This window comes from Cheilinus undulatus, linkage group 19 (assembly GCF_018320785.1).
Source record: "Cheilinus undulatus linkage group 19, ASM1832078v1, whole genome shotgun sequence".
In the NCBI taxonomy this organism is placed as follows: Eukaryota; Metazoa; Chordata; class Actinopteri; order Labriformes; family Labridae; genus Cheilinus; species Cheilinus undulatus.
In genome coordinates, this window is record NC_054883.1 from 9,202,560 (window position 1) to 9,229,021 (window position 26,462).

The window sequence follows — 26,462 nt, forward strand, 5'->3', positions numbered from 1 at the left end:
GCTAGCCGCAGCCAGCCACGGATTGAACAGTGTGGACTTGAGAGTGGAGAAGCTCGGCGCTGCTGCCCACTCTACCGACGGACAGACATTGGTATTAACCTAAACAATGGGCCTCATATTCGCCAAGCTGTGGAGCTTCTTCTGTAATCAAGGTGGGTGTATTGTTACGGCTCACTTAACTCCCGCTAGCTACTCAACCGATGATAATATGAACAGTTAGCCTGTTAGCATAAAGTGAGCAACAAGACCCATAATGACAGAAAGGGGAGATTTATCCTTTGGAGTCTGGCTGCGCTCCCTACTGAACTGTTTGTTTGCCATAGTAAAAGATTGAAAAAAATCACCATATATAAACGACACTCTGCCCTTTTTTATCAGCCATTACTCTAGGTAATCGGTTAATCAGTTTGTCAACTAACATAATTACCTTAAGTCTCAGTAAGCCTGTAGGAGCGTATCCACTTCTTTCCAGGACAGATAACATTACATAACTTTAGCTGACTCCCAGGAAAGCTGCTTGAATGTACATAGATATCATCAGCGAGATTAACTTTGTAATATCAGAGTGAAAAACATCCAGAAATGAAAACAGCGAGAAAAACAACAAAGACGGTGATCTAACTGACCATTTCACCGTAAACAGCAAACGTGTAATATCTCGCTAGTTTTCATCTCAGAATAAAAATGTGTGTTGTTTCTTCTGATTACTGTTTAGTGTCGCCACTAAACAACTGATAAGATTCAGGTAGAAATCAATAATATCAATGCATGTTTCTACATCACAGTTAGAAGTCCTAGAACCTATCAGGTGATTTCATGTTTGGTTGTCTTTGCTTTTTTTTTTTGGTAAATAAAAATGCAGATGTGGCTGTTTATCTGCAGGTGTGGGTTTATGTCTAAGAATTTAGAGGAAGTATGTATAAACGTGTCCTTTTTGGTCAATTGTACTTGATTATATTGTACATCTAAGTTCTAAATCCATATTGGCTTTTAAAGTAAAATATCAGTATTGGCAGATTGAAAACATGCCGTCAGTACCTGCGTTTATCAGCTGTAAATATTGGCTGTACAAACAAATAAGTTAGTGGAGTTTTAGGCTGGCCTACATCAGCTGAAGTCTGCTGAATTTGCGTCTTTCCTGATTTCTTTCTCCCTTTTTTTTAGTGCATATTTACTCCACTTATACATATCAGATCACCAAACATATTCTAATATTAGACAAGGATAACCCTGAGTAAGTTCAAGATGTAGTTTTAAATGATTATTTTGTTTTCAAGGGAAAAAAAAGCCATCCAAACTAACCTGGCCTTATGTTAAAAAGCAGTTAGACAGCCTTTAGCATACCATTCATGCTAGGATACCCTCCCATTAAGGCTAAATTAAAACAATTCTGCAAAGAAGACTTGGACAAAATTCTTCCACAGTGATGTGAAAGACATATCGTCAGTTACTGCAAACGCTAGCTCGCAGCTTTTGCTGCCAAAGGGTGGCACAACCAGTTATAAGGTTTAGGGAGTAATTACATTTCATTTAGGGCCAGAGAGGTTTGGATGCCCCACCCCCAAATAAATTAAATCATCATTTAAAGACTACATTTTCTCTTTACTTGGGTTATCTTTGTGTGTCTGTTAAAATATGGTGATGATCTAGAATATTAGAGTGTTATAAATATTTTTAAAAATCAGGGAGGGGATGAATACTTTTACACAGCACTGTACTACTTCATACCCCTTTTTTGAATAAGTTAATTGACTTTATTTGATAGATCCCCTGCACAATACAACTTGTTGAGCCAGAGTTGTTGATAAAGCTAGTTTACATCTGCAGTCGCTGGACAGGAACATGTAAAGACATACAAAATGACTAAAGCCAATATGTAGCATTTTAAATCAGAACACACTTTACAAGAGCAGATCAAATAAAACAGCATTTTAAGCTGAATCATCAAAGCTATTGACAATCTGGGATTGTGTTATGCTTTATATTTTGTGCAATCGTATTGTTTTCTTTGAGCATTTTCTTGTTTCTTAATGGTTAAGAATGTGAGTTAATGTTATTGTTGTTCCTTTTCCATTTTCTTTTTTACCGTTATATTTTCTTATTCTATATTTAGGAAATCAAACTTAAAATGTACTGTTGTAAAACATGGTATCAAACATGATAGAGGGTAGATGAATGTTCCTGTGTTTGGGTGCTAAGCATTAACAAAGAGGATAAAGGCTCTATTGAATTGCAAAGTATCTAGCACACCTATCTTTTTAAGTAACTTGCTAAAATTTTGATATCAAGTTTTACTGTAAAGTGAAGTTGTCAAAACGTTCCCTTCATATGTTTTGATGTCATATATTTTTTTGTTTTTAATGATTGATGGAAATGAAGAGTACTGAAGCATTTGAGAACTACATCTGTTTCATAAAAAAGTGCACAAAAGAGGAATAAATATATATCAGCAGTTAAAGGAAAACTCCACCACACTTTTCTCTGTTGCACAAAAACATTAAGAGTCTTCCAGTGTTCAAATATTTGATCATTAAAGACAAAATATACTGATATTAGGTATGGAAACAGGCATGGAAGTTCGAAAATTTGAATTGGTATGGTGACAACTCTGCTGTAAAGCTGATTGTACTTTTTTTTATTGTAAACATCCCGTCATTTCCTGTCATCAAAGTTAGCAGACAGGGACTCGCACTTTAAACCCCTAAGTCTGGATTAAAGTGTTCTGCCGGTCAAATTTCATTCACTTTTAAGAGATTAACCAGTAAGAACTCCATGGACTGGTTTGTAACCTGAGAAGAAGCTAATTACCACTGGCAATCTGCACCGTGTCAGTAGCTTACCCGGAAAGTAGCTTGTCAACCCAGAATCCCCAACAATATCAATGAAGTTATTTTTTGTTTTCTTAATGTTATTGCTTTTTATTCTATTCGAAGCACTTAGGTCTTCAGATGCAGCATCTTCTTGTCCTTTCAAAAGGTTTAAAAAAGGTATCTGACGTAGAAAACTACAAAAACAGCCTCAAAGTAGGTTAAATACTGCTCATGTAAACAGGCACATTTTAATGCTGTCAACAATTTTTCACTGCAGAATCTCAAATCTTACAAAGTTTATTTTTCCAATTCTTAGTTGAATGTGTCATTACATTTAATATGAGGCCCATTCACCTGCCAAGTAAAGATAAAAACATTATTTCAGGATGGTACAAGTAATAAATAAGGCTTGAACTGACAGCCAGTGCAGCAACAGGTAAGTTTTTGAAATGGTAAATGATGACTTATTAAAAAAACTATACAAATAAAGTTAACTTTCTTCATTTGCAACTGTTCTTACTCCTTAAGAGCTATTCAGGCCTTTTGATTTTGTACTTTTATTTCTTGAAATATGATGTTTATCTAAACTTATTTGGTGAATGTGACACCTGAGATATTTAACTATGAATTACACAAACTCATCTGGTAAGTATTAGGATTTTGTAGTTGAGTGAAATAACTATTTAAAGCCAGTTGACAGTATTCAAGGATTTATTGCCAAAGCTGCATCTGATCTAACCTTATTAAATACAGAGTAAGAACAAGAGTAAGGCCCTTTTCACCACATAAAATCTCCTTTCTGTTAAATGATTTGCCCAAGGGTTGTATTTCTGTGAGAGCAATCCCCTTAACACCATCTGAAATGAAAATATGAGGATAGGAAGAAAAAATGTGGTCAAAATCATCATGGGGCAGCTTCCCCTAAAGGAAGTAATGGACACGCTACGTCCTCCTGAAATAACCAGTGTATTACATCCAGACCATCAGGTCTGCAGGTCCTCTGACCAGACTTCCTTCCTCCTTGGCAGCCAGAGGCCTCGCCAGGGTGGAAAAGTCAAACCACTAAAGTGGGATATTTTAGCACATCCGTGTCAGCTCAGATTCTGCATTTAGTCAGTACTGTCGCCTGCCTGACACACACCGAGGCCCCCAGAGTTACAAAGTGTGCTGGCTGTTGTTTTTGAATGGAGAGGAGCAGAAAAGATGTCTAAAAAATTTAAGGCAGCGGGAAATCAGTGGTTTTGACTTCCAACAGGAATGCACTGTATAGACTGAATCGTGTAGGGCTGTCATGATGCCAGAATTCCTGCAGCGTATATGGAACTCTCATTGCTTGTTGCAGCTTTTGATTTAAGCTGTGACTGATGGTCTCAAGCCTTTTTTTATAGTTATGATGCATTTTGATATTAGTGCTCATAAACTAATGGACTTTGTGTCACACAGTATTAAAACATTTATAGTTGTTGACAATTTGTACTAACTTATTCACTTGGTGACACTCATGGCTTCTTCTTTTTCAAACAGTTACAAATGATTTTAGGCCTGATTTTGCATTTTCTGGAATTTCACATTAATGTAATGTATGTGTTTGTTCTTCCAGAGCACAAGGTGATAATCGTTGGACTTGACAACGCAGGGAAAACCACTATCCTCTACCAGTTGTAAGTTTTATTTCATATTACCCATAAAAAGCTTTTTTTGTTTTGCTTAAAAAAATTACATGGTAATTTTGTTTTTTCCCTGTGAAGTCTGATGAATGAGGTGGTCCACACGTCTCCCACCATCGGGAGTAATGTAGAAGAAATCGTGGTGAAGAACACTCACTTTCTGATGTGGGACATTGGAGGGCAGGAGTCGCTCAGGTCCTCCTGGAACACCTATTACTCCAACACAGAGGTGAGAAATGCAAGCAACTAGCTGTCAGGACATCCAAGTTTGAGGCTTTGATACAATTCAAGAAGAAATCAAACGGTATTGATACCAGTTTTGACACACATTAACTAAAGCAGCAGTTCTAGTCAACCGTAGTTTGGTAATAGCTTTTTTTCAGTTAAAGTGCACAAATATGCTGCACTTATATTTGTGCCCTTTACATAGTACTCTTTCTCTTTCAGCTGCTGGTCAAAACATGACTTCAGATCTGTGTTTTTTCCAAGTTTTAACACAGTACAGTGCTTTCCACCATTAAAAATACAGATTGTGTTGTTTATAGCATGCAACATCAAAAAGTATCAAACATTTTCCAACCTTAAAGCAACACGTTGTGAACTTTCTATCAGAAGAAGGGGACAGAAGTGTTGTCCAGCTGCGTTTTCCCTTCCTGAGCAGCTGGTGTGTTTGTTCAGAGCACAGACGGCAGCAGAGGCCACCCGAGTCAGAGGTCAGCCTTTCACAAAAGGGCCTGTCTGAAATGCAATGCGAGGGTCAGCCTCTGCTGTGTTTGTGAGAATGAGAAGACCGAGGCAGATGTGTGGGAGATACTAAAGACTCTCAACCGAATAAACACAAGTTAGAGATCGAGGATGTAACATCTGCTAGACACTTTTCTTTAAATGTCATTTCACTGTCCTCTAATGTTTCACACATGCTCTGAGTTTAACCCCAAATCAAGTATCAAAGGATAATAAATCAGTAAATGCAGACATGAATAATGATCTGTCTTTTGTGGAGGTTTGTATAATCGAGATTAATTTACATTATGTGTAGACTGCAATGGGTACCCTAAGTTTTTTAGTTTCTCTTTTTAGTTTAAATCTTTTTTTTTATCGAGGAAAGAGGGAAACAGTACATGTTAAATATTTTTCCTTACTTTGAAATTGGAATAGAACAAAAACAGACTGGTAAACAAACAAAATAATCACTGGACAATGGAAAAAAGGTAAAATTGGGAGACAATGGGGAACAAAGAGGGTAACAACTGGTGTGATTCCGACCAGCAGCCCAGTTTGATCCATTACAGTTTGGCATGGTTTGGTACAGTAAACTCTCATCTTTATTTCATTTCCACAGAAAATGTCCATCCAGCCTCGCTTGTATTGATGGCAATCTTGGCTCCTTGTTGAGATCTAGGTCATCTGGCTTAGCTAAGTAAAACAAAACAGTCGTTTGGCTCCCAAACAGCTCTTGATGTGGTACCAATTAGGCTATGGCTTTTTATGTCTATTAAACAGCAAAGTTGGAAAAAGGGTAGCTGACTTCTGTCGTTGACATGAAAGAGTTAGCTCTAAGAACCAGCTGATTTGTGAACAACACATCACTATGGCTCATAATTTGTCTTTGAGTTGTCATTTAAATGTGACCAAGCTTTATTTGCTGAATAGTATGTTGCTTCTTTAAATGCCTGTTAATGACAAAATTGGAGAGAAAAACAACTCCGCTCAATCGATACTAAACATGTTTTTGTGTGTCCATTATTGCTGCTGTTGCACAGGAAGTGGTCCTTCTTTTGACCAGTGCTCCACTCTTTAGGGTCAGAGAAGTCCATCTGCTACCCCTGCAGAAGGGTGCGAAAAATAGGACAGGACAGACAGAAGTTTTGACAGAGGAATGCAAATAATTGCATACCAAACTGAACTGAAGTGCTTGGTGGAAAAGAAGTTATCTACCCCTTTATCCCTCCTCCCAGGGACTTTACTTCATATCACCCCTAAGTGGATAAGAGACACAGAAGTACTGTGTTTGACTGGAATTGCCAAATTGTCCCTAAATTAGAATATTCTGTTTCTTCCAGGCATAATCTATTAGTTAGAGCTTCTGCTTTTCTCCAGAACATTAGATTTATTTTCTGTAAAATGTTCATGTGATAGCAGTTGTTTAAGTATACTAAGCAATGAAAACTTAAAGGAGATCAACAAGCACCAGAAGAAACATTTAGAAAAGAAGCTGTAATATGGTAGTCGAACAGTAGACGGCAGTTAACATAAATGTGAAAATAATTGTCTCCTCTTGGATTACATTTTATGTCAAGATTTTTTGACTTCTTTTATATATTAAAGAAAATATTTGTTACCTTGTGTCAGAGCTGCACCAATTAATCAGCATAAAATCTATCTAGAGGTTCCTAATCAGCTGTTTCTTTGTACTCTGACTGATACTCCAACGCCTTAGAGGTTTTAAACTTTTGTATTAACAAAACACAGTTGGTAGGGATGCATGAAATTTCTAACTAATTTTAGTAAATACTGATAGTTCTGACCTAAAACTTCAGTCTTTAAAACAGACTTGAAATTGTAAGGAATGATGATGGATTGTTGTTCTGATTGGCCCGTAAAGATGTAACAGACAGAATGTTCATCCAATCATCCTCTGAGTTTTTTTCAAAGGCTCTGCCCTTTCCCAAACACTAGCAAGTAAATACAGCCGATCAAGGCAGATTTTTATAATATCAGCAAAAGTTTTATCACCTGCTGATACCGATATGCCGATAATTTTGTGCATTCCTAACACTAATTAAGATCACTTCACTCTCAGCTTGGAGATGTCGTCAAAGCCCCCCTGTACATGCAAAATATGTTGGTGTGAGCGTTACTGATTATACTCTAACTGTCTTTACAACATTGGACCAAATACAGTTTATAGATCAGGAGATAAAGGGATAGATGAATCAGTTTTAGTCATAACTTAGAGTGCACTTTGCCTTCTATTACTGCTTCCTGTTTTCTGTTTACTCATGACCTGAAGGAGTTTTGGGCTTGATTCTGAGTTCCTGTTTCGAGAGGCAGCTCACAGCAGGAGATGTTTGTGTCAGATGTGTTCTCAGCTCCCAGAAATATGCAGTTTTGTTAAGGTTTGGGGCAGAAGAGAATAAAAAAGGCTGACAGATTGCGTATTCATCATTACAACAGTATCAGCAGAATAATAAGAAGCCAACTAGGCACGTTTTAATGTTTGTTTTCTTTTTTTTTACATCAAGCATAATTATTTTATCAATTATTGTGTACTTGCTTACAAGATAGGAGTCTACCCAAGTGATTATGCCAAACATTAACAGAGGAAGCCTTCCATTCTGAAACAGTTGGCTTACATCCTAGCATCAGTGCAGTCTGTACCCATTCTGCCTCAGGAGGAAGAAGTTTCCAAAGGGGCATTGGGTCCCCCAGGATAAACAAACTTAGACAATAGGGTATGTTGTACTTGATAATATATGCACAAGACTTCTGTTAATGTTGGACCAGAAATCTTGTATCTTAGTGCAACCTCATAATAAATGAGTTAGTGCTGATATCCATCTATGAAGCCTTGATTGAGCCCAGTAGACTCTGTTCAAGATCTTAAATTGAAATAATCTTTTTTCCTGGTTTTCTTTTTAGAGACATGTAGAATTCTTTTCCATTCCTCTTTTGTAAACTTTACATTGATGTTGGCCTCCCAGGTTATAGAGCGGATACACCGCACAATATCATCACCGTGTCTGAGTGAATGGCCTGCTCTGTTCACACATCAGCTCAGGCAGACATAGCACAGACTTTGTTTGAGGTAGCTGGCAGACTTTAGTCCTTTTAATGTATAGTTTAATCAATGTAGACATTTCTGTTCTGCAGCTCTTGCAGGAAATGTCTGGATATACACAGGAGTGCACTGCATATGTAAAGTGGATTTACTTTGCACGCTCACTGCACATCTTCTTAAATTTGCAGTTTTGACCATGTTAAAGTGATCACTCTACACTCCAGATTTCATGTGACCAGTTTTCCTTTGACTCATGTCGTTAAAGCTTAATGCAACATTTAACATGAGCGTTGACCTCAAGAAAAGCAGATTTATGGCAGAAAAGGCTTTATGTCGTGATGTGCCTTTTATATTGGAGTTACAAAAAGCTCCAGAGTTGCCATAGTGACCATGTACTTTTGTAACCCTACAGTAACTATAGTAACTCCTTTTCACTGGAGTGTAGCTCTCGAGCTGTGTTCGGGGTCACAGTCATGTAGAATAACGTGTGCTGTTAAATGCAGCTTTTCCTGGGTCGTTAGCTTTAAACAGCGTCTCTCACATCTCTTTAAAATTAACGTCTCTTTGGTCTTTTGTCATGCGAGGTCACTCTCCCTCATTCACAGACGAGTTATTAGCATAGCAGTCTCCAGAGCTCATTGTAAGGAGGAACTCGGCCCGGAAATGCCCTCCTGCCAGGCTGCGTTTCATTGCTGTAAATGTCTTTGAAAAGCGGCTCACTCAGTGTGATTTTTGTCTCCTTCTCTGCAGTTCATCATTCTGGTAGTGGACAGCACAGACAGAGAGCGCCTCGTCGTCTCTAAAGAGGAGCTCTACAGGATGCTGGCCCATGAGGTAAAACACAAATTTGTATGTAGGAGATAAACCACACAGGACTGACTGTGTTTTCACCAGAACCAGCCATCATTGTTCAGAGCTCATGGTCAAAGGTGCCAGCAGTGAGGTTACGGCTTCATTGTTTCTCTGCGTTTCCCCCTCAGGACCTGCGGAAAGCAGCTGTGTTGATATTTGCCAATAAGCAGGATATGAAGGACTGTATGTCTGCAGCAGAGATCTCCAAATACCTCACCCTGAGCTCCATCAAAGACCACCCCTGGCACATCCAGTCCTGCTGTGCACTTACAGGAGAGGGGTGAGAGACACATGTTGATCATTTACAAACATCTGGGTTTACAGAGGGATGTGTTTCTACAGGATTTTGAAAAACACTTTAATGCATTAAGTCACTCTTAGTTTACCTCTTTACTTCACCTTTTTTCACATACAGTGCTTTTGGTGCTTGTAGTACCCACAACCTCAGCTTCAGAGAGTTTCTCACCAGTGTTAAATGTTGCTTCTTTATTAGGTTAACTTCCATTTTCCTCACTATAATCTGAAGAGTTATTATAAGTTGCTCTATGTGCTTAATATTTTCTTCTATTTAAAGAAATGTCACCAAGAAAGCATTCAAACAATGTCAAGGAATCCTGATCTGGCATTAGCAGCAGCTCTACACTTAGAAAAATTAACCCTTGAAAATACATGTAATGCTGGTTTCTCCTCTGCAGTTACTGTATTTACAAGCGGGTATCACAAGTCCAGCCTGGACTTTGATTGGTTTAAGGGGTCAATAAGTTCTTCCAGTGCAGAACGCTCTAGTATGCTGAGTTGCCTTGTTTTTTTTAAAGCCATGGTTCAGTGTTAAAGGAGGTGTAGGGCAAATATTCATGCAACAATAATGTCCTGAAATGTGAAGTACAATTATCAGTACTCCAGCGCCCAATATATGTATTAATTAAAAAAAAATGCAGCACTTAAAACAGATTTCTAATGTAATTGAATCTATTAATTAATCTTGCTCTTTACTTTTTAAGGGGCATTTTGTTTGCTTTAGGGTATCAGATATCCTGATGTTATGTTGTTTGTCTTGCAATCTTGCAATCCTAGTTTATCAAACAAATTTTAGTATTAGGCAAATATAACCTGAGTAAATACCAAATGCTGTTTTTAACTGATGATTTCATTTATTAAAGAAAAACAGCCATCCAAACCTACCCAGCCTATGTGAAAAAGTTATTGCCCCCCTTGTTAAATCATACACCAACTGTCATTAGCGACATGTTTTTTTGACAGCGGAGTTCATTTTCACTAGCCACACTCGGGCCTGATAACTGCCAGACCTGCTGAATCAAGAATAGATTAAATAGGTTCTGTATGACAAAGTGAAGTAGACTAAAAGATCTGAAAAAGCAACACATCTTACTGCTATCTAAAGAAATTCAAGAACAGATGAGAAACCAAGTCATTCTTGTCTATTAAATAAGCAAACCACGGTGAGAGCCATTATCCACAAATGGAGAAAACTTGGAACAGAGGTAACCTTCCTAGGAGTTAGCTGCCCTACCAAAATTACTCCCAAAAGTGCATCAATGGCTCAGTAAGGAGGTCACAAAAGAACCCAGAACAACATCTAAAGACATGCGGGTCTCACTTGACTTAGTTAAGGTCAGTGTTCATGATTCAACAATAAGAATGAGGCCGGGCAAAAATGGCATCCATGGAAGAGTTCCAAGGCCACAACAAACACAAAGACTAATCTCACATGCCAAAAAGCATCTTGATGATCCCTAAACATTTTGGGAAAATATTCTGTTATTCTAAAGTTAAACTTTTTGGAAGGTTTAAGTCCCGTTACATCTGATGTAAAAATAACAAAGCATTACATCAAAAAGCATCATACCAAACAAGGCTGTTTATGCTCAAAATGTGGCTGAATTAAAACAGTTCTGCAAGGAAAAGTGAGCTAAAATTTCTGCCACAGTGATGTGAAAGACTCATTGATAGTTTTCACAAATGCTTCCTTTCTTTTTCACATAGGGCCAGGTATATTTGGATGGCTTTTTTAACCTTAATAAGGAAATCATTGTTTAAAGAACACATTTTGTGTTCACTCAGGTTATCTTTGTGTAATATCAAAATTTGACCGATGATCTGCAACTTCTCAGTGTGACAAATATGCAAAAAAAAAAAAAAAAAAAAAGGAGGAAGGGAGCAAATACTTCTTCACAACCCTTTATCTTATCATGAGTTATCCTGTGATTCCTATCCCTAGCTTTCAGGGTTTCCCAGTAATGTGTTGGTGTTGCTTACAGGAAAAGAGGGAAATAAATTATACACAAATGAAAGTGCTTTAAAAAGATAAGTACACAAGTAATACTTTTTAAAGTACTTCTTCTTTAAAAGCCTCACATTTAGCTGTGATTCTACACAGAAGTCAAAAGTATGACTCCACTGGGCTTAGACCAGACTCACAAGGTGCATCAATCTTTTGTGATACCATCAAATAGTAATCATTTAAAAAATTTAAAATAGTACCTTTAAAACAGTTGTTTACAAAGTGCTTTAGTGTAAAAGGTAAGTCAGAACCTCAGGAAGATAAAGACAGAACAAAGGGAAGTCTTTAAAATTAATCGAAATGTAGAAACTAAATGCAAACATCAGGCATAAATGCCATAAAATGATTCTTTTTTTTTTTTTAACCAGGAAAAACCTTGTTGAGATTGAAGAGCTTTTTTTCAAGAGTGCTCTGGCGAAGACAGGAAGCAGAACATATACCAAAGTTTCAGACAAACAAAGAGTATGCATACACAGCAGACATAGTACAAGCTTTAAAGACAACATCCATTTAAATACACAAGAAAAAATATTCTATATATGTTTGTAAGTTAATCAAAACGTCTCTAGCCAGATGTATCTGCCTCCAAGTCATTTAACTTTCTCTTAAAAGCAGCCAATAAGAGTAGATAATTTAGTTTCAAGTCTGATATTAAAAGATTGTTAGATACAGTTAAAGTAATCAGAATTAAAAGGAAAAATAAAAGAGAGCAGAAAAGACAATTTTTTTTACAATGAACCATTGGAGGAAATGAAAAGAGTTTAAAAAGTTTGTTGAATTTAAGATAAATTAATAATTACATCTACAAAATCAGAAATAAACTATGAAGGAAAATAAGAGCAGGACACAAGCTGTTCATTGTTTTATTTCTGTCTTCTTACACTATTAGGTGTTCAGAAATAGCACAAAGGCATCTTTGACTTCTTGAAACAAAGTGTAGAAAGGAGTCTTAGATCTGTTGCAGTTTCTTCTGACCACCAGATGGCGCTGTTTGCACTGAGTTGTACACTAAAGCTTTGATTTTTCTCTTGGTGCAAACAGGAGGTCAGTCTTATTTATATTTTTAATGTATTTTCCTCCCTCTGCCATACGTTTCTTACGTTATTACAGTAGAATTCATAAAACATGCGTCAACTTTTCCATTTCTGTGAACATTGTTCATTTTCCTGTCATTGTTCCTGCAGGTTATGCCAAGGCCTGGAGTGGATGACCTCAAGGGCTGGACTCAGATAGCCCCTCCCAACGCCGTTGATGGCCTGACTACCTGAACCATCCACATGGTGGCACTAAAGCATCTCCTTTTAATGGCTTATGTTGTTTTTTTATTTTCATTTTTTTTAAATGATGAATTTTAATGGACTTAAACCTCTGCAGACAACACAGGATTGGGGCTCAATTGTTCCTGTGGAGCTGCAATTTACAGAGCCTGAACCAGAGAACTGACCTGGTTATGGGGCAAGAAGCACGAAGGAGAGAATAAATGTCCAAGTGCGATGCAGGGCTGCACTGGACAAGCGATATCTACACTACATACATATCATGTTACATCACACCATATCACATCATGTGTTTGCCATAAACACCATGTTGGTGCCCAGCTTTGAGAAATACTGTGCAGCTCTATTACTATTATTGTTTTCTCCATATGTGTTTGTTCAGGTACAAATCTACAGGGCAAGCAAAGGGATTACAAGCGGTATTGTAAACCAGGTTGATGGGAACAGTCTCACTGTGAGGTGTTAGGGGGTTTCAGAATAATGTTCTCATTTTTTTTGTAGCACAGCCATTGATTTCTGTTACACATGATTTCAGTTTCATAAGCTACTGTGTTGTTTCCTCACATTTCAAGGTGTCCCCTCCCTTCTTTTAACCTTGAGCCTTTACCTGTGTGTTATCGAGCCTTTAATCAGAGTCAGCACAAATAATCTTTGTCTGAACAATCCTTCTGGAGCAATGTTGTCAGTTCTATGGAGGCCCTAAGCAGACATGCATCCATGCATTATATGACAAATGTCCAGTTCTAGAGCTAGTCTAATTTGTTTCATATACTGAGTTGGAAAAGCAGCAGGCAACAATAGAAAGAGGCTAACTCATACCATTAGTGTAGTCCAGTGGTTCTCAACTGCTGGCAAAAAGTCTATGATGTGCTTTGATATTGAAGGAAGTAACTCCTTTTTGTACCATCTTTGGCCCAAGTGAAGGAGTTGAAGTATCTTAGGGTGTTGTTCATGAGTGAGGGTAGAGTAGATGGCGAGATTGATAGGTGGATTGGTGCAGCATCAGTAGTATTGCAGACTACCATCATAGTGAAGAGAGAGCTGAGCCGGAGGAAAAAACTCTCAACTGACTGGCTGATCTTCGTTACAGTCCTCACCTATGGTCATGAGCTGTGGGTAAAGACTGAAAGAATAAGATCGCAGGTTCAAGTAGTGGAAAAGAGATTCCTCAGGAAGGTGTCTGGTCTCAGCCTTAGAAACAAGGAGAGGAGCTCAGACACCTGGAGGAATCTCGAGGTAGACTGGTCCTTTGCCTTGAAAGAAGCTGGTTAAGGTGGTTCGGGCATCTGATCAGGATGCCTCCCTGTGGAGGTCTTCCAGGTTCATCCAACTGGAAAGAGACCCCAGGGTTGGCCCAGAACTCGCTAGAGGTTATATGTATCACATCATGCCTCAGAATACCTCAGGAAGACCTGGAAAATGTTGCTGGCGATGTCCGGGTGGACTTGCTTAGCCTGATGCCACTGGGATCCGACCTCTGGAAAGACTGAAGAGGATGGATTGATATTTGTACCGTTACATCTTTTGTTCCATCTCTAGTCCAAAATCCCCCCTTTTTCGTTAAAATGAGTTGGTGCTGATTAAAAATGTAAAGAAATTTGTGTTGCTATTTGTCGTTCAAACCAGTTGAGCGCCACTGATCTAAAAGGCGTATCACCACCTCCTTAAGTGGAATAGCAACCAAAATTTCTAAACTTTCAACCATTTAAAATAATTTAAATGAAAACTAGCGCAGTTTGGACCTTAGACAGAACAAAAATTATAACTGCACAAAGGGACCAGACCAATTTATAGGAGTACGTGCATGCAAACATGTTATTTCACTCTGTATTTGTGGATTCTGGTTGTTTTTTTCAAAGGTCATGACAAATGAGACATCATGGGGAAAAAGCCTTGTTCAAGATATTTTAATCTTATATGGCAGGATAGATAAGTCAAAATCTATAGAAAACAACCAAAATGTATGACTTATTCAGCAAAACAGAGCCAAATAAACTACGATGGAACATGCCTGTTAGAAATTCTGCACATCTTGGGTACTTTACCTCGATTCCCGATCCACTAAAAACACCTACAAGACCTACTTTCAGGTCCCAACCCATCAGTTGAGAGCCGCTGGTGTAAACAATGGCATCATGGCATGTCATGGTCTGGTCTATAACAGTAACTAACCTGTTGTTCGGTACAGAAGCCCCAAGAGAGCATGCATCCATTTTCCCATGCTAACTTTATTGTGGTTGTTTCTCGAAATCTTCACTTCTATATCAGGATAACTTCGCATAACAATGCTAATTTTCTATTTTAAAAATAGTGAGAAATAAACAAGTTATCATGAGAAATCAGCAGTTTTTATTGAGATGGTTAAATGAATAGTCATGGGTTTGGAGAAAACAAAAAAATGCTCATTATCTATGGGGAAATGTGAGTAAAATAGGATACATGGATGTATTTTGACCTGGGACATCTTTAGTTGTGGCCTTTGCCATTCGTTGTTTTAAGACTAAGAAAAAAACAGATCAGAAGAAAATGGTTGAAATTAACTGGTTACCACAACAAAACCACTGTCTTTTCAAAATAAGATTTAAATATAATTTTTAAGATTTAAAATTATTCATCTGTAAAATTTGATAAATAAAATGTATGGATGCATGCCAGCTTAGTGCCTCTACAGTTTAACCCTTTATCAACCAAGCACAGCATGAAATGGCTGGGAAAGAAAAAACAAAAGCAGGTAAGGCTCACTATAACAGTATTTTTAAATTGAAACACTACATTATGTCTTTGATGCATTATGATTTTTATTTAATTTTTATTTTTGCTTTTACTGACTTTGATGTAAAAGGAGGGATCATGGCGATTAAGCATTGAGGCCTGTTTTGTATTAACAGATGATCATTGTTAATCTGAAAGTGCGTATGTGAAACTGGCCCAAGCATTTCATTGGTTCATTTATTTCTAAAATTTTTGAAACAAAGGGATCAAATTTAGCCAACATGGAGCAGGTGCCACGCTTTGACTTGATGACCAACTGGACTTTTTCAGCAGCATAAAAATGATCTCAACATGTCAACCATCATAGTTCTAATACTTGATCCTCAGCCTTAACCGTGCTGTTCTGAGTGTCTGGACAATGAATCTGCCCATTGTTTTTAACCCTCTTTGACCCGCTATAAGAATTCCCCACTAACAGATCTATGCACGTGTCACTTTGAAACCATGTTTACCATTTGCAAGCTCCAAAAGTGGCCAAAAAGGAGGAGGTGCATGAGTTTCATTGGATCAAAATGGTGTCCATCATGGTCAGGGAATGTGCCTCTGGGTCTCCAGGATAAAGTGGGTTATTTTGTGTTGTGGAAAAAGTATTTTTACACTTTAAAAAAAGGGTGCAGCACCCAGACTCTGCAGCATTAAGGTTTACAGCTTTTACCTTGATTTCAAAAAACAAGGGAACTAGATCATGTCCTTGGTGTGGTGGTCAATAGTCTGGGTCATGTACTGTATTTCACCTGTTTTCAATAAAAGTTGGTTTTGAGCTGGTTGTCCCTGTTGTTCCAGTATATTTTTTAATAAAGCACTCTAGAGTCTTGTAAATAAAGCAAATGTTCTTAAACGAAACAAACTTTTTAATTTAAGGTTATGAAAATGTTTTGATACTTTCAAATACCAAGTGTTTTTAACAATTCTACTGTTTTCTTCAGTGAGTAATTGTACTGAAGAGTCAGCATTGAAAAGAATGAAGACATGGATCTTAAAAACCCCTGAAAAGTGAAATAGAGAGGTCCCTGTGGTTTAACAAAAGTGCTGGAAGGTCTGTCTAAGGCTATTCTACTAAAGGCAAACTTTATCTCAAAATGTATATACAGTCATGGACGAAAGTATTGGCACCCCCGGAATTTTTCCAGGAAATACACAATTTCTTCCAGAAATTATTGCAATTACAAATGTTTTTGGTATACACACGTTTATTTCCTTTATGTGCATTGGAACAACACAAAAACAGAAGAAAAAAGCCAAAATTGACATAAGGGCTGGAATAAATGATTGGCATCCTTTTAAAACTGAGGGTAAATAAATTTATTTCTAGCATGTGATGCTCATTTAAACTCACCTGGGTAAAGGGTAAAAGTAGCACCAAATAATTTGATTATATTATATATTGTACGGTTATATTAAATAATCAATATGATTAAACAATCATTATTATATATGATTATATGGCGATGTGACAGGCTTATTAGATGGTGCCGGGTAAAACAGTTGTTGTTAGTACCCCCTCCCATTTTGATTTCGTCTATATGGGCGTGACCCTTCCTATGACGTAATCACGCACACTCGCTAGCCTGTTTCAAATGTGTGTCCTGACTCAGGAGGATCCTTCCTCCTGGAGTTTGAGAAACAGCTACTCACTGCCTTTAGGGGATCCCATTTTCACTTATTGTGAGACTACTAACACTAATTGGCTGGACCTATGAATTAGGTCAGTCACTTTAAAGGGGATTTATGCATAAATTTATTTTACATTATATATTTTAACTGACATTACTTTGTAGAAATGTTTTTACTTTGACATTTTGTGTCAAAAAGCCAAATTCTATTGACCATCATTGTTTTATAAAATCTTTAAAAGTGTAAAACACCCAGGGGAGTGACTACTTAAATAAAATTTTTACTAGAATCATATTGAAGGGTAAAGTCTAAGAACCGCAGTTCCTTTACTTTAGGACTTCTGTATAATCTTTTATCAGCTTCAAACTGATGTATATTTCAAACAATCTGTTAAATCTCTCACTGACTATTTTTGTGGCAGATTTTGATGAATAAGATGCAAACTGGGTCTTTTTCAAACAACTCTTTATTCACATCTGCAATATATCGGCTGAATAACCAAAGCACAGAGCAGCCAAGTAAAAGTCACAAAACTCTTATCGACTTTCAGGAACGTAAAGGAGGAGCTTCTTGTTTGTCTAAAAAATAATGTAAAACAAAGCATTTCACTGTTTTTCCTCTACTATACATTCACTTTAATGATGCCTTTGCACATGTATAGTTTGCAAAGAAAATCACTGGCAAGACCGACATTTAGAAATGAGCATTAACCAGGAGAAGGATCAGTTGAGCAGTGGAAAAAGAACACTGGATTCAGACAAGGTAGAAAATCAATCATGGAAGGGGAAACCGATTAGAACCAAACAGGACTTCTGTTAAAAGCTGATATGTTTTCTAAGCTGCAACCCAGGCGCCAACACTTCCCTTGGTAATGCCCTACTGTCTAAAGTACAGACGAGCTTTTCGCAGTAATAAGATTCAATAATACAAGTTTTAGTTATAAACGCAGCGTTAAAGACTTTAAACTCAGTGCTAAAAAAACTCACAGTAACGCCAATGTCACACACAACACACAAAAACTAGCAACCAAAGAAGGACAGATGAGTTCTCCGCTGATCAGTGAGTCAGCCCGCAGCTCAGCGTCTTCCAATGCTTGAATATCACAAATCTCAACCATTAATGCTGGTGTTAGCTGGACTCCTCTTGTTTGACATCACCTGCAAGAAATTCAACTTGCTTGCAGTTTTGTTTTTCTCTTCTGGTGCCCGCTTATCCACAATGAGACCTTCCTTTTCTTCTCAAGTGTCCATAAAGGGGGTCTCTTTGGAAATGTGGCAAATGCAGAGAAGCCCATGTGAGTATCCATGTGTGCTTATTTGGGCATTGAGCTCAGGGTTAAAATAAAAACTTACTAAAGAAGCTTAAATGATACCGCAGGGTTTTAACAAAATGTCCACCGACTCGCGGTACAGTTCACTGCCAGCAGAGGAGAGGCCTTCAAACATGCACGAGATTAATGTGTGAAAATGGCTTTGGATGAGGCAGCAAAACGTCAACAAAAAAGACAAGAAGAAGGTACATGAGGTGAAAAAAAAGGTGGAGAGAGGGGGGAGACAGCCGAGATGGTCTTTGGCTGAGGTGAGTCCACGGTGGAAGCTCACACACAAAGAGCTCTGGGGAACCTGGGAGAAGAAAAGAAACAGAAAACTTAAGACGTCTTTATCAAAACACCCCGTGTCCTTAGAAGTCAATTCATTTTCTCTGATCACAGAAATTAAGATAAAAAAAGAGAGTGCTGCGTCACATAACGGATAAACTTAGGTCCCATGAAAAAAAATCCTGGAACCATACAAGACTTGTAATTTGCTTAGTTGAAAACAAATATATAACTAGAAAAAAAAAAACCTTCTGACCCCCTATGCAAATTACAACTCTGACCTCACCTTGTTTGGTTTCATGTCTGACAAAATATTTGATTCATTGTTGTTTTAAAAACACTTAATCTCTGTTGTTGTAACAATAAAATTAATTGAAAACTACAGAAATTAAAAAGCTTCTTTTTTTTTGAATAAATGTCCACTAGGGAGGAACTAATCAGTCAAAAAGTAGCAGGTAAACCCATGCACTCTAACCTATTACAACGGAAACTTCTCAGCATGTTTATCTAAAAACAAGAAGACACACAATAACTACTTCAATTTTGGTACATTGGCGGCAAACAGTTATTGATATTTTACTCGATTCAAATCAGAGTAAAAATCTTATACCTGACAACCCCAGCGTAAATAAAGACTTGTTGCTCAAGAATAACCAGCCTTACCTGTCCTCAGTGAAGCCATCCATTTCCTCTTCGCTGTCGAGCTCCATGTCCAGCTCATTGTCGAGACAATCACGGCCGTAGCCACTTAAGACGCTGCAGAGGCCAAAGAGTTACACACAATCAGATATATGCAAAAGAATTTATAAAACAAGTCCTTTCTTTCACCTTCTGTAAACTGGTTTGCAACTTTCCGGGAGGGTCGACTGATTCTGTGCTGCGACTGCTTACCTGACGGAGCGACACGTGAAGAATACAATCCTCTTGAGTTTTTTGTTGTAGAAGAAGTAGTTGAAGGACCAGAGGCTCCCCTCTTCACCAAAAGGGTCTGAGTCCAGATCAGGGTTGTAGCTGAAAACAACAGAAAAAAAAGTCAAATCAGGTCAAATAAAACTGTTTTAGATACTGGTTGCTTCCTGAACCCTCCCCACAATACAGGAATGGACTGATATTGTAAATATTGTAAATGATATGTCATGGAAAGGATCACTTTTTGTTTGCGTATGCAGAAAGATGTTTTTGTTAAACTTTGGACCAACTAGATTTACTAGATTCTTTGCAGATGATGTCACGCAACAGCAGAGAAAAACCCTTAGGGGGCAAGAAGTGATCTCTACACAGAAGTGTGACCAAAAGGCCATGTTTTATGCTGTTTAAGGCTATTCCAAGCACTCGATGACGGAAAAAATAAACATTCTTCTTTAGTTACTTTTGTGTCCCAAAAGTAGGGAAATATTCAGGCATCTTTTAGTTTTAAAAAAAGTCACCGAGAAATGGCAGGCAGGGATTTAGAACGCCTTGACAAGAAACTCCTGTATGGTCTGTTTTCACAAAGCGGTCCAGTTTGCTCCCGTGCAGTTTTCTCATGTTTGAGCAACTCTTATCCTCCAGTCTCGCCCATTGTGTCGGGAAACCCAAGATCCTGATCGTTTGGCTCAGCTTAGCTGGTTCTATGGAGCTAGCTACTGTGGCTAACATAAAAGAGCCATTTTGTAGCACAGGATCATTAGTGAACGGCACATCATCACATCAAAGGTTTATTCAGCTGATAGTCTATCGCTGTTTTGATGAAAAGCTTTTATGTGACTAAATGAAGATTTCTTTACATGTAAAAGGGACTGAGCTTGCCTCTTAGCTCAGTACAAGACTCGTCAAGACTTTGGTTTCCCTTCATCTGACCAGACAACGCTAGGCCTGTTGGACCGAGTATTAGTGATAATGATCACCTTCACTTCAGGTAAATCAGTTAAACTGTGGTAAAATCACTTTTTTTAATATTCAGTGATGATAGAATTTTTTTGATAGTTGCAGCATAGAGGTCCATTTAGAGCTGTTAAGTACAAACTTTCCTCCGTTCCCATGCATTCCTTAAGTCTGTCCCCCGCTTCCTGACCCCCAGCAGACATTCTGGATCACATGATTGCAAACAACCTGTTTGTCAGACCCATTCAGTCAGATTTTTATTCATTCTTAATACATTAAAAGGCTGAACTGCAGATGAAACTCAGTTAGCTTTCCATCTATATGCTGATGTCGGCTTTTCACAGTTTAAAATAAAGATTGAAAAAAAAAAATCTGTGTAGGTGCTTTTGACTGGTGTCCTTTGACTTTTATTCCCCTGTCTTTTTCTCCTCTCTTCTGTTCAAGGTTTGTAGATGCTTACATAAATGCTTTGAGAACAAGAAAATCCACAAAAACAATGAAAAAAATACACTTTAAAGTGTTGAAAGTTTCTTTTTCTAAGTATTTAGACATCTTCCAATCAAACTGCTATAAAGAATTTAAGCTAAGTACACCAAAAAGTCCCTTTAGGGATTTTAATTCTGGGCAGTAGAAGCATACAGCCCCCCCTTAGCATGTATCAACCCTTCGCCTTTGTAATGACCCTAAAAGGACATTTCTGTGTGCTGACCATCCAGTTTCTCATAAGTCTTTTTTTCTGTTGAGATATTTTTGTTGCCATTTAGGACCTCTTACAAATGAAAGTAAGACTGAAATCATTTTATGACCGTACATGAGTAAAATTTAATACTTTATAATGAGTCACGAGATGCCTATAAAGGGATTACTTCCCAGGTCATTGACCCCCATCCCACCTACCTGTAAATGTCACAGCCCTGTAGGTTGATCTCTTGGTCTATAGCGTTCCACAGCTCAGGCCCCAGAGAGTTAAACTCCTCTCCCACAGCTGAGAACAAGCTGCCATTTACTGCATTAGCCACCTGCAGAGCAAACACTCGTGTCAATAAACACTTCTATCAAGGTGAAAACAATCTGCCAGAGGAACTCCGTACTAACCCAGTTGAGGCTGGGCTCCCGGCTGAACTCGTGGGCCCGTGCCGCGCTGAAGTCATAGTCGGGCCTGAAGGACTCGTTGAGCGTGGTGATGAGGTAGAAAAGAGTCTTCCTGCAACACTTGTCGCTCAGAGGGTTCTCCCCGTCCTCGCTGCTCTTCCCCAGCCTGAGGAGGAAAATAAGACAATTCTTGAGTATATCTTTGACTAAATATAAAACTCATAATCTGCTCCTTCTTCCTCTAAGGACTGCGGTACTCACTGTGAAGGGCTGGTGGTGCTGGTGGACTGAGGTGGGGAGAGGGCCTCCAGGACATGCGGCTCCCCCTCCTGGCAAAACTGCTTGAACATATGTTTATCGTCCCCTGCCATCTTGCAGGAGTAGCTCTCAATCCTGCAGAGCAAACACACAAAAATAATAGAATGTTACGTTACACCCCTAATTATAACTCAATGAATCAAGTGTGCTAGGAACCAAACAGTGGAGATTTCAGAGGAATGAGACCTCTCAAGATTACTAAAATAGTCCATTAGGCTTAAACACAGTGATATAAATGCACCCAGAGCACTTAAGAAGACTTTTAATACATAAGCCTACGAAGAAATTTACACCTCCACCCACCAATGTGCTTAGCAAATACATAAAAATGTTACACATGCTTTAATGTCACTTTCTTGGCTACATGTGCACTCAGCAGCTTTATTATTTGGGGAAATGAAAGTATCACAGACCACCAGTATCCAAAAGCAAAACTGTGCTGGGAAAGTTCCCGATCACGTCACACTTTAAAAAGAAAGTCCCCATCTTTTCACACTTGATGCTCAAACATCTGACAAGAACAAGTCAGTGCCAAAATGTTCTACGTGTTCCTTCATGTCTCTGGGTCAGTTGCTGCTGTACACTGATACGTGAAGTGGAGCAGACGGGTGTGTGGTTGTTTATTTTGCCTCCTCCCACCCCAGGAGTTATGCAAGAGCAAAAGGTTGTGCAACTCAAGATAGACTCGAGTGCTGCTGGGACCTTCGTCGGCCTTGCCAGCCTAATTATAGGCATATTCAATGGCTGTGGACCCTGCGATGGAAATATCTGCCCTGGTTTTCCATCCACAACACAGCTGGCCTGCCATCAAAACACTGACACTGGAGCTGAGGGAAGATTATAAACACTGAAAGATTATTTTTAAAAAGCTACAACGGCAACAAGGGTTGTTATCAAAGACATTTATCTGTAGTTACTTGAGCTCAATGAGCAATTTATCTTCTGTTGTTGTACTTTAACAATGTCCTTTTGAAAGAGCAGAGGCCTGTTATGTTTTTGTGCAGCACAGAGAGACTTTTCTTACTTTGTTGTTTCTCTCATGAGGTAAGATCATCTGTGGAAAACACAGGAAGCCTTGCGGGTACATTTCTACTTAAAAAGCCTGCAGCTTGCAAGTCCTGCTGTTATGATGAGCCGCCTCACTAATCCACTAAGCAGCCTAAACACCGACAGCTTGGCAGCTTCAGCGGCGCTCCGCTATCATGCAGCATTTCTGCATGTGTTTATCTGTGCATGTACATACTGTATGTGCCAATAGCACTAAACAGTCTCCAAAATAGCAGCGGAGTGGTGTGAGAGGACACCATGCTGTGCGTCACTTGAGGTCACAACCAGCACAGAAGCGCTGTTTAAAACGCCCACGCTGAAAACCCTGCGCTGAGACAAAGCATAACTCAAACACAACCCACTGGCCTTTATGTAACTACACTGTCACTGATACTGAAGGCCTTATATAAACTAAAGCACACTGGAAAAGTTGCCCTTCTTCACTCAAAACCATGCACTGTTGGTTACCTATTAACTTTCAGTATAGGCTTTCAGTCTAGTGGTCTGTTATCACAAAGTTGCATAACATGCAGGTTCTCATTTGCTCTACTAGCCCTGTTTATTAAGGATGTCAGTGATCTCTTGACCAGCTTAACTGCTGATACACTGATACAAGATATCAGACATGATATAAGGAAACTCAACCAAGCAGAGGTTTCTTACAGTAAAGCCTCATTTATACTTCTGAATATGTTCAACACTGCACATCTATGCAGCCTTGAACCTACACTGAGGCCAAAATTGCAACCTGCCATGCACCTGTCAAAACAACGCAGACCTTAAGCCCTGTAATTGGTCTGCTAGGTAGTACCAGGTGACCTGCAGTGTCTGAGTAATGTCTACAGTCTTACTGTGTGTACTCTAGAGTGAAATAAATGGCGGCAGATGACGATTTTAATAGTCAAATCAACTTGCCGGCATCTAAAGGTATCACGATGCGCTCCTCGTCACAAGAAAAAAATATCAGTATTGACTGATTTGTTGTACTTGCCATCTTCGATGTCTCCACCTCTTCACTACTTTGCAACAACTGCAGTGTAATCAGATGCCTCTCTATATCTTATAGCTCCAACTTCGACAAAACACACTCTTTTTCGGTTTCCGTGTCACAAGCAGGAAATGTGTCTGTGGGACCAGGAACTGGCACAAAAATCTAACTGCCATGTAACATTTCAGCAGACTATTGCAAAGATGTAGACACAAGAATGCACAATGGCATAGGTCACTACAGTGTAGATTCAGCACAAGAATATATAACAGGCTTAAGTGCTCACCAAAGTGGCTCCTTTAGGTCAAATTGTCATGTTTGTCTTGAAGTTTCTGCTGAGCCACTTCAGCCTGCAAGCCTTAAAAAGCAGCACTAATATTTTTCACGTCAACACACCTCTATGCATGCACTCTGCCCCCTGGCTAAAGCTTTGTTTGCAAAAACACAGCCACCGCTGAAAATAACACACATAGCCTCAACTGCTGTAAAAGCTTCTGTTTGTTCTGTTTCAACAGAAACCATATACACTGGATGTTCAGGCTCAGGTGTTAAGGTAGGAACAGAAGTTCAGGCAATGACACTCACCTGCCAATGATGCGAGCCTCTCCTGTTTCAACGCACAGCTGGGAGCTGAGGGCTTCAAAGCTGGAGTTTTCCAACAGTTTCATTGCTGTCTGAGACAGAAAAGAAGAAACATAAAGTTAATGTAGCCATGTCAACAAGGCTTTATTCTGCATTCACTTCCTCGTTGTTTTTAATATGCAGATGAATGCTTAATAGCATTTGAGGAAGAAATATCTGAAAAATAATACGAATTCTTGTCAATAGCAATATAGCAATAGCTCAGTTTCAAATAGGAAAAATTGACTCTTTAGATCAATAAGAACAAAAAAACATTTGTGCAACATACTTATTGCACAGGGGAACCTATCAGCGTTTTTTGTTTGGGTTTGTTTTTTATTCCTGTAGACCAGTGTCACATTCAATTCATTTACAGCACCAAACAAGAATAGTTACTTCTGAAAAAGGATTTTTGCAAGACAAATAAATGGAAATAGTATTGCATTTTTTTCCTATGGATTTAAATAATCATATTTATTCATTCACTTAAATAATGGCTTTATAAAAATGGAAATCCATAAAATAAATCGGGATTAAATCGTACCATAAACCTAGTATTTTACCATGCAGGGAAACCTGCATAGTGCTTCTTTTTAACTTTTATCTTTTTTTAATTCCTGTAGCCTAGTGTCACATCTATAAAACAAAAAAAGAAAAAGGAGGGAAAAGTTTTATCAATAAATTTTCATCAAAGTAAAATTTAAAAATGACTTAATTTTCAAGACAATTAAATAGACATGTATTACCTTTTATTCAACATGAATTAAAATAATCATATTTATTTATTCGATAAAATTGTCTTTTACAAAATGGGTAAAATAAATATCGGGATTAAATCGTATCATATATTAAGTATATCGTCATATCCATATTCTGTACATTTGTCAAGAGGATGAAATAAATAAAACCTCTGTCAAAGTAAAGGATGTCATGCAAACATGTTAGTTGGTTCGTTAAACAAAAGTAAATATGTTCTTATTTAGCCATGAAAAATATAAAATAAAACTGTTTAGTACTGCGGAGCTACAGCGCCCCGTGAGGTCCAGTTTTAGGTCAAAACGTTATCCGTCTTCTCTATAAAACTGCCCCTCCCCCACACCACAGAACCAAGTTGACAAATCGTCTTCCTGGTTCAGTACATTGATATTAACGTTACACAATTCACTCACCGAGCGATACTTTCACCACAGGCGGAAAACAAAGGGTTCAAAAGTCAAGTTGTCGACTGTAGACACTCGTTTTAATCACCTAACTGTACTCGGTGAAGCAAAAGATTAACAATCCCGCTTTGTTGTTGACCAGCTAACGGAGGGCTAACTAGCGTCTAGCTTACTGACTACAAACGCTCCTGACTTCAATTTACAGCCGAGGTTTTAACATGCACTTGTACTTAAGCATCTTCCACAAGAACTCGGTCGAGGATGGGTTATTCTGAGGCTTTTTAAATTTATAGAAAAGCTGCTCTTTCCGATTAAATGCGATGAGATTAAATCCAAAGACTGTTGGCGTCCGTCGGAGTCTGTCTGCAGCGGCATCCCTTTCGACCTGATTTTACAAAAAGCCTCGTATAGAATAATCAAGTCGCTTTTTTCCAAGCGACTCGATCAAAAAGTAGCAACTAACGAGCTACTTCGCTTTGAAATTCAACGAAACCGTTAAAGCTCTCTGCAAATCGACGAATTCTTCAGCGACGTATCTATGCTCATCAAAACAACGGAACCTACTGTATGAGGAAAACCCAGCCCCTTTTGTTTTATATAGAGGTAGAAGCGGCACACACCCACTGTCTTTAAAGCCGCCTCGTGATTGGCTGCTTCTCAAGTCAGTTTTAAATCCCACTTATGTGATTGGTTAATAAACG

The 26,462-nt window shown here is 38.4% G+C and overlaps 2 protein-coding genes across 3 annotated transcripts; one reads left to right on the top strand and one right to left on the bottom strand.

The window, feature by feature from the left end:
* The first annotated feature begins 15 nt into the window (after positions 1-15).
* arl8 (ADP-ribosylation factor-like 8) lies at positions 16-16,221 on the top strand. Its single transcript, XM_041813995.1, has 6 exons — positions 16-152; positions 4,411-4,471; positions 4,559-4,706; positions 9,009-9,092; positions 9,239-9,390; positions 12,597-16,221. Exons 1-6 carry the CDS (start codon positions 107-109, stop codon positions 12,643-12,645), a joined length of 540 nt encoding a protein of 179 aa, XP_041669929.1. The 5' UTR covers positions 16-106; the 3' UTR covers positions 12,646-16,221.
* Positions 16,222-17,523: 1,302 nt separating this feature from the next.
* maf1b (MAF1 homolog, negative regulator of RNA polymerase III b) lies at positions 17,524-26,323 on the bottom strand. Of its 2 annotated transcripts, none has more exons than XM_041814069.1 (8): positions 25,771-26,323; positions 24,566-24,650; positions 21,889-22,020; positions 21,631-21,793; positions 21,433-21,554; positions 19,564-19,683; positions 19,336-19,428; positions 17,524-18,697 (listed from the first exon to the last, which is right to left on the bottom strand). In XM_041814069.1, the coding sequence occupies exons 2-8, from the start codon at positions 24,646-24,648 to the stop codon at positions 18,673-18,675; spliced, it is 738 nt and encodes a 245-aa protein (XP_041670003.1). In that variant the 5' UTR covers positions 24,649-24,650; positions 25,771-26,323; the 3' UTR covers positions 17,524-18,672. The 2 variants fall into 2 exon arrangements, with proteins under 2 accessions (XP_041670003.1, XP_041670002.1); XM_041814068.1 differs by having other exon boundaries at positions 24,566-24,654.
* Between the last annotated feature and the right edge of the window lie 139 nt (positions 26,324-26,462).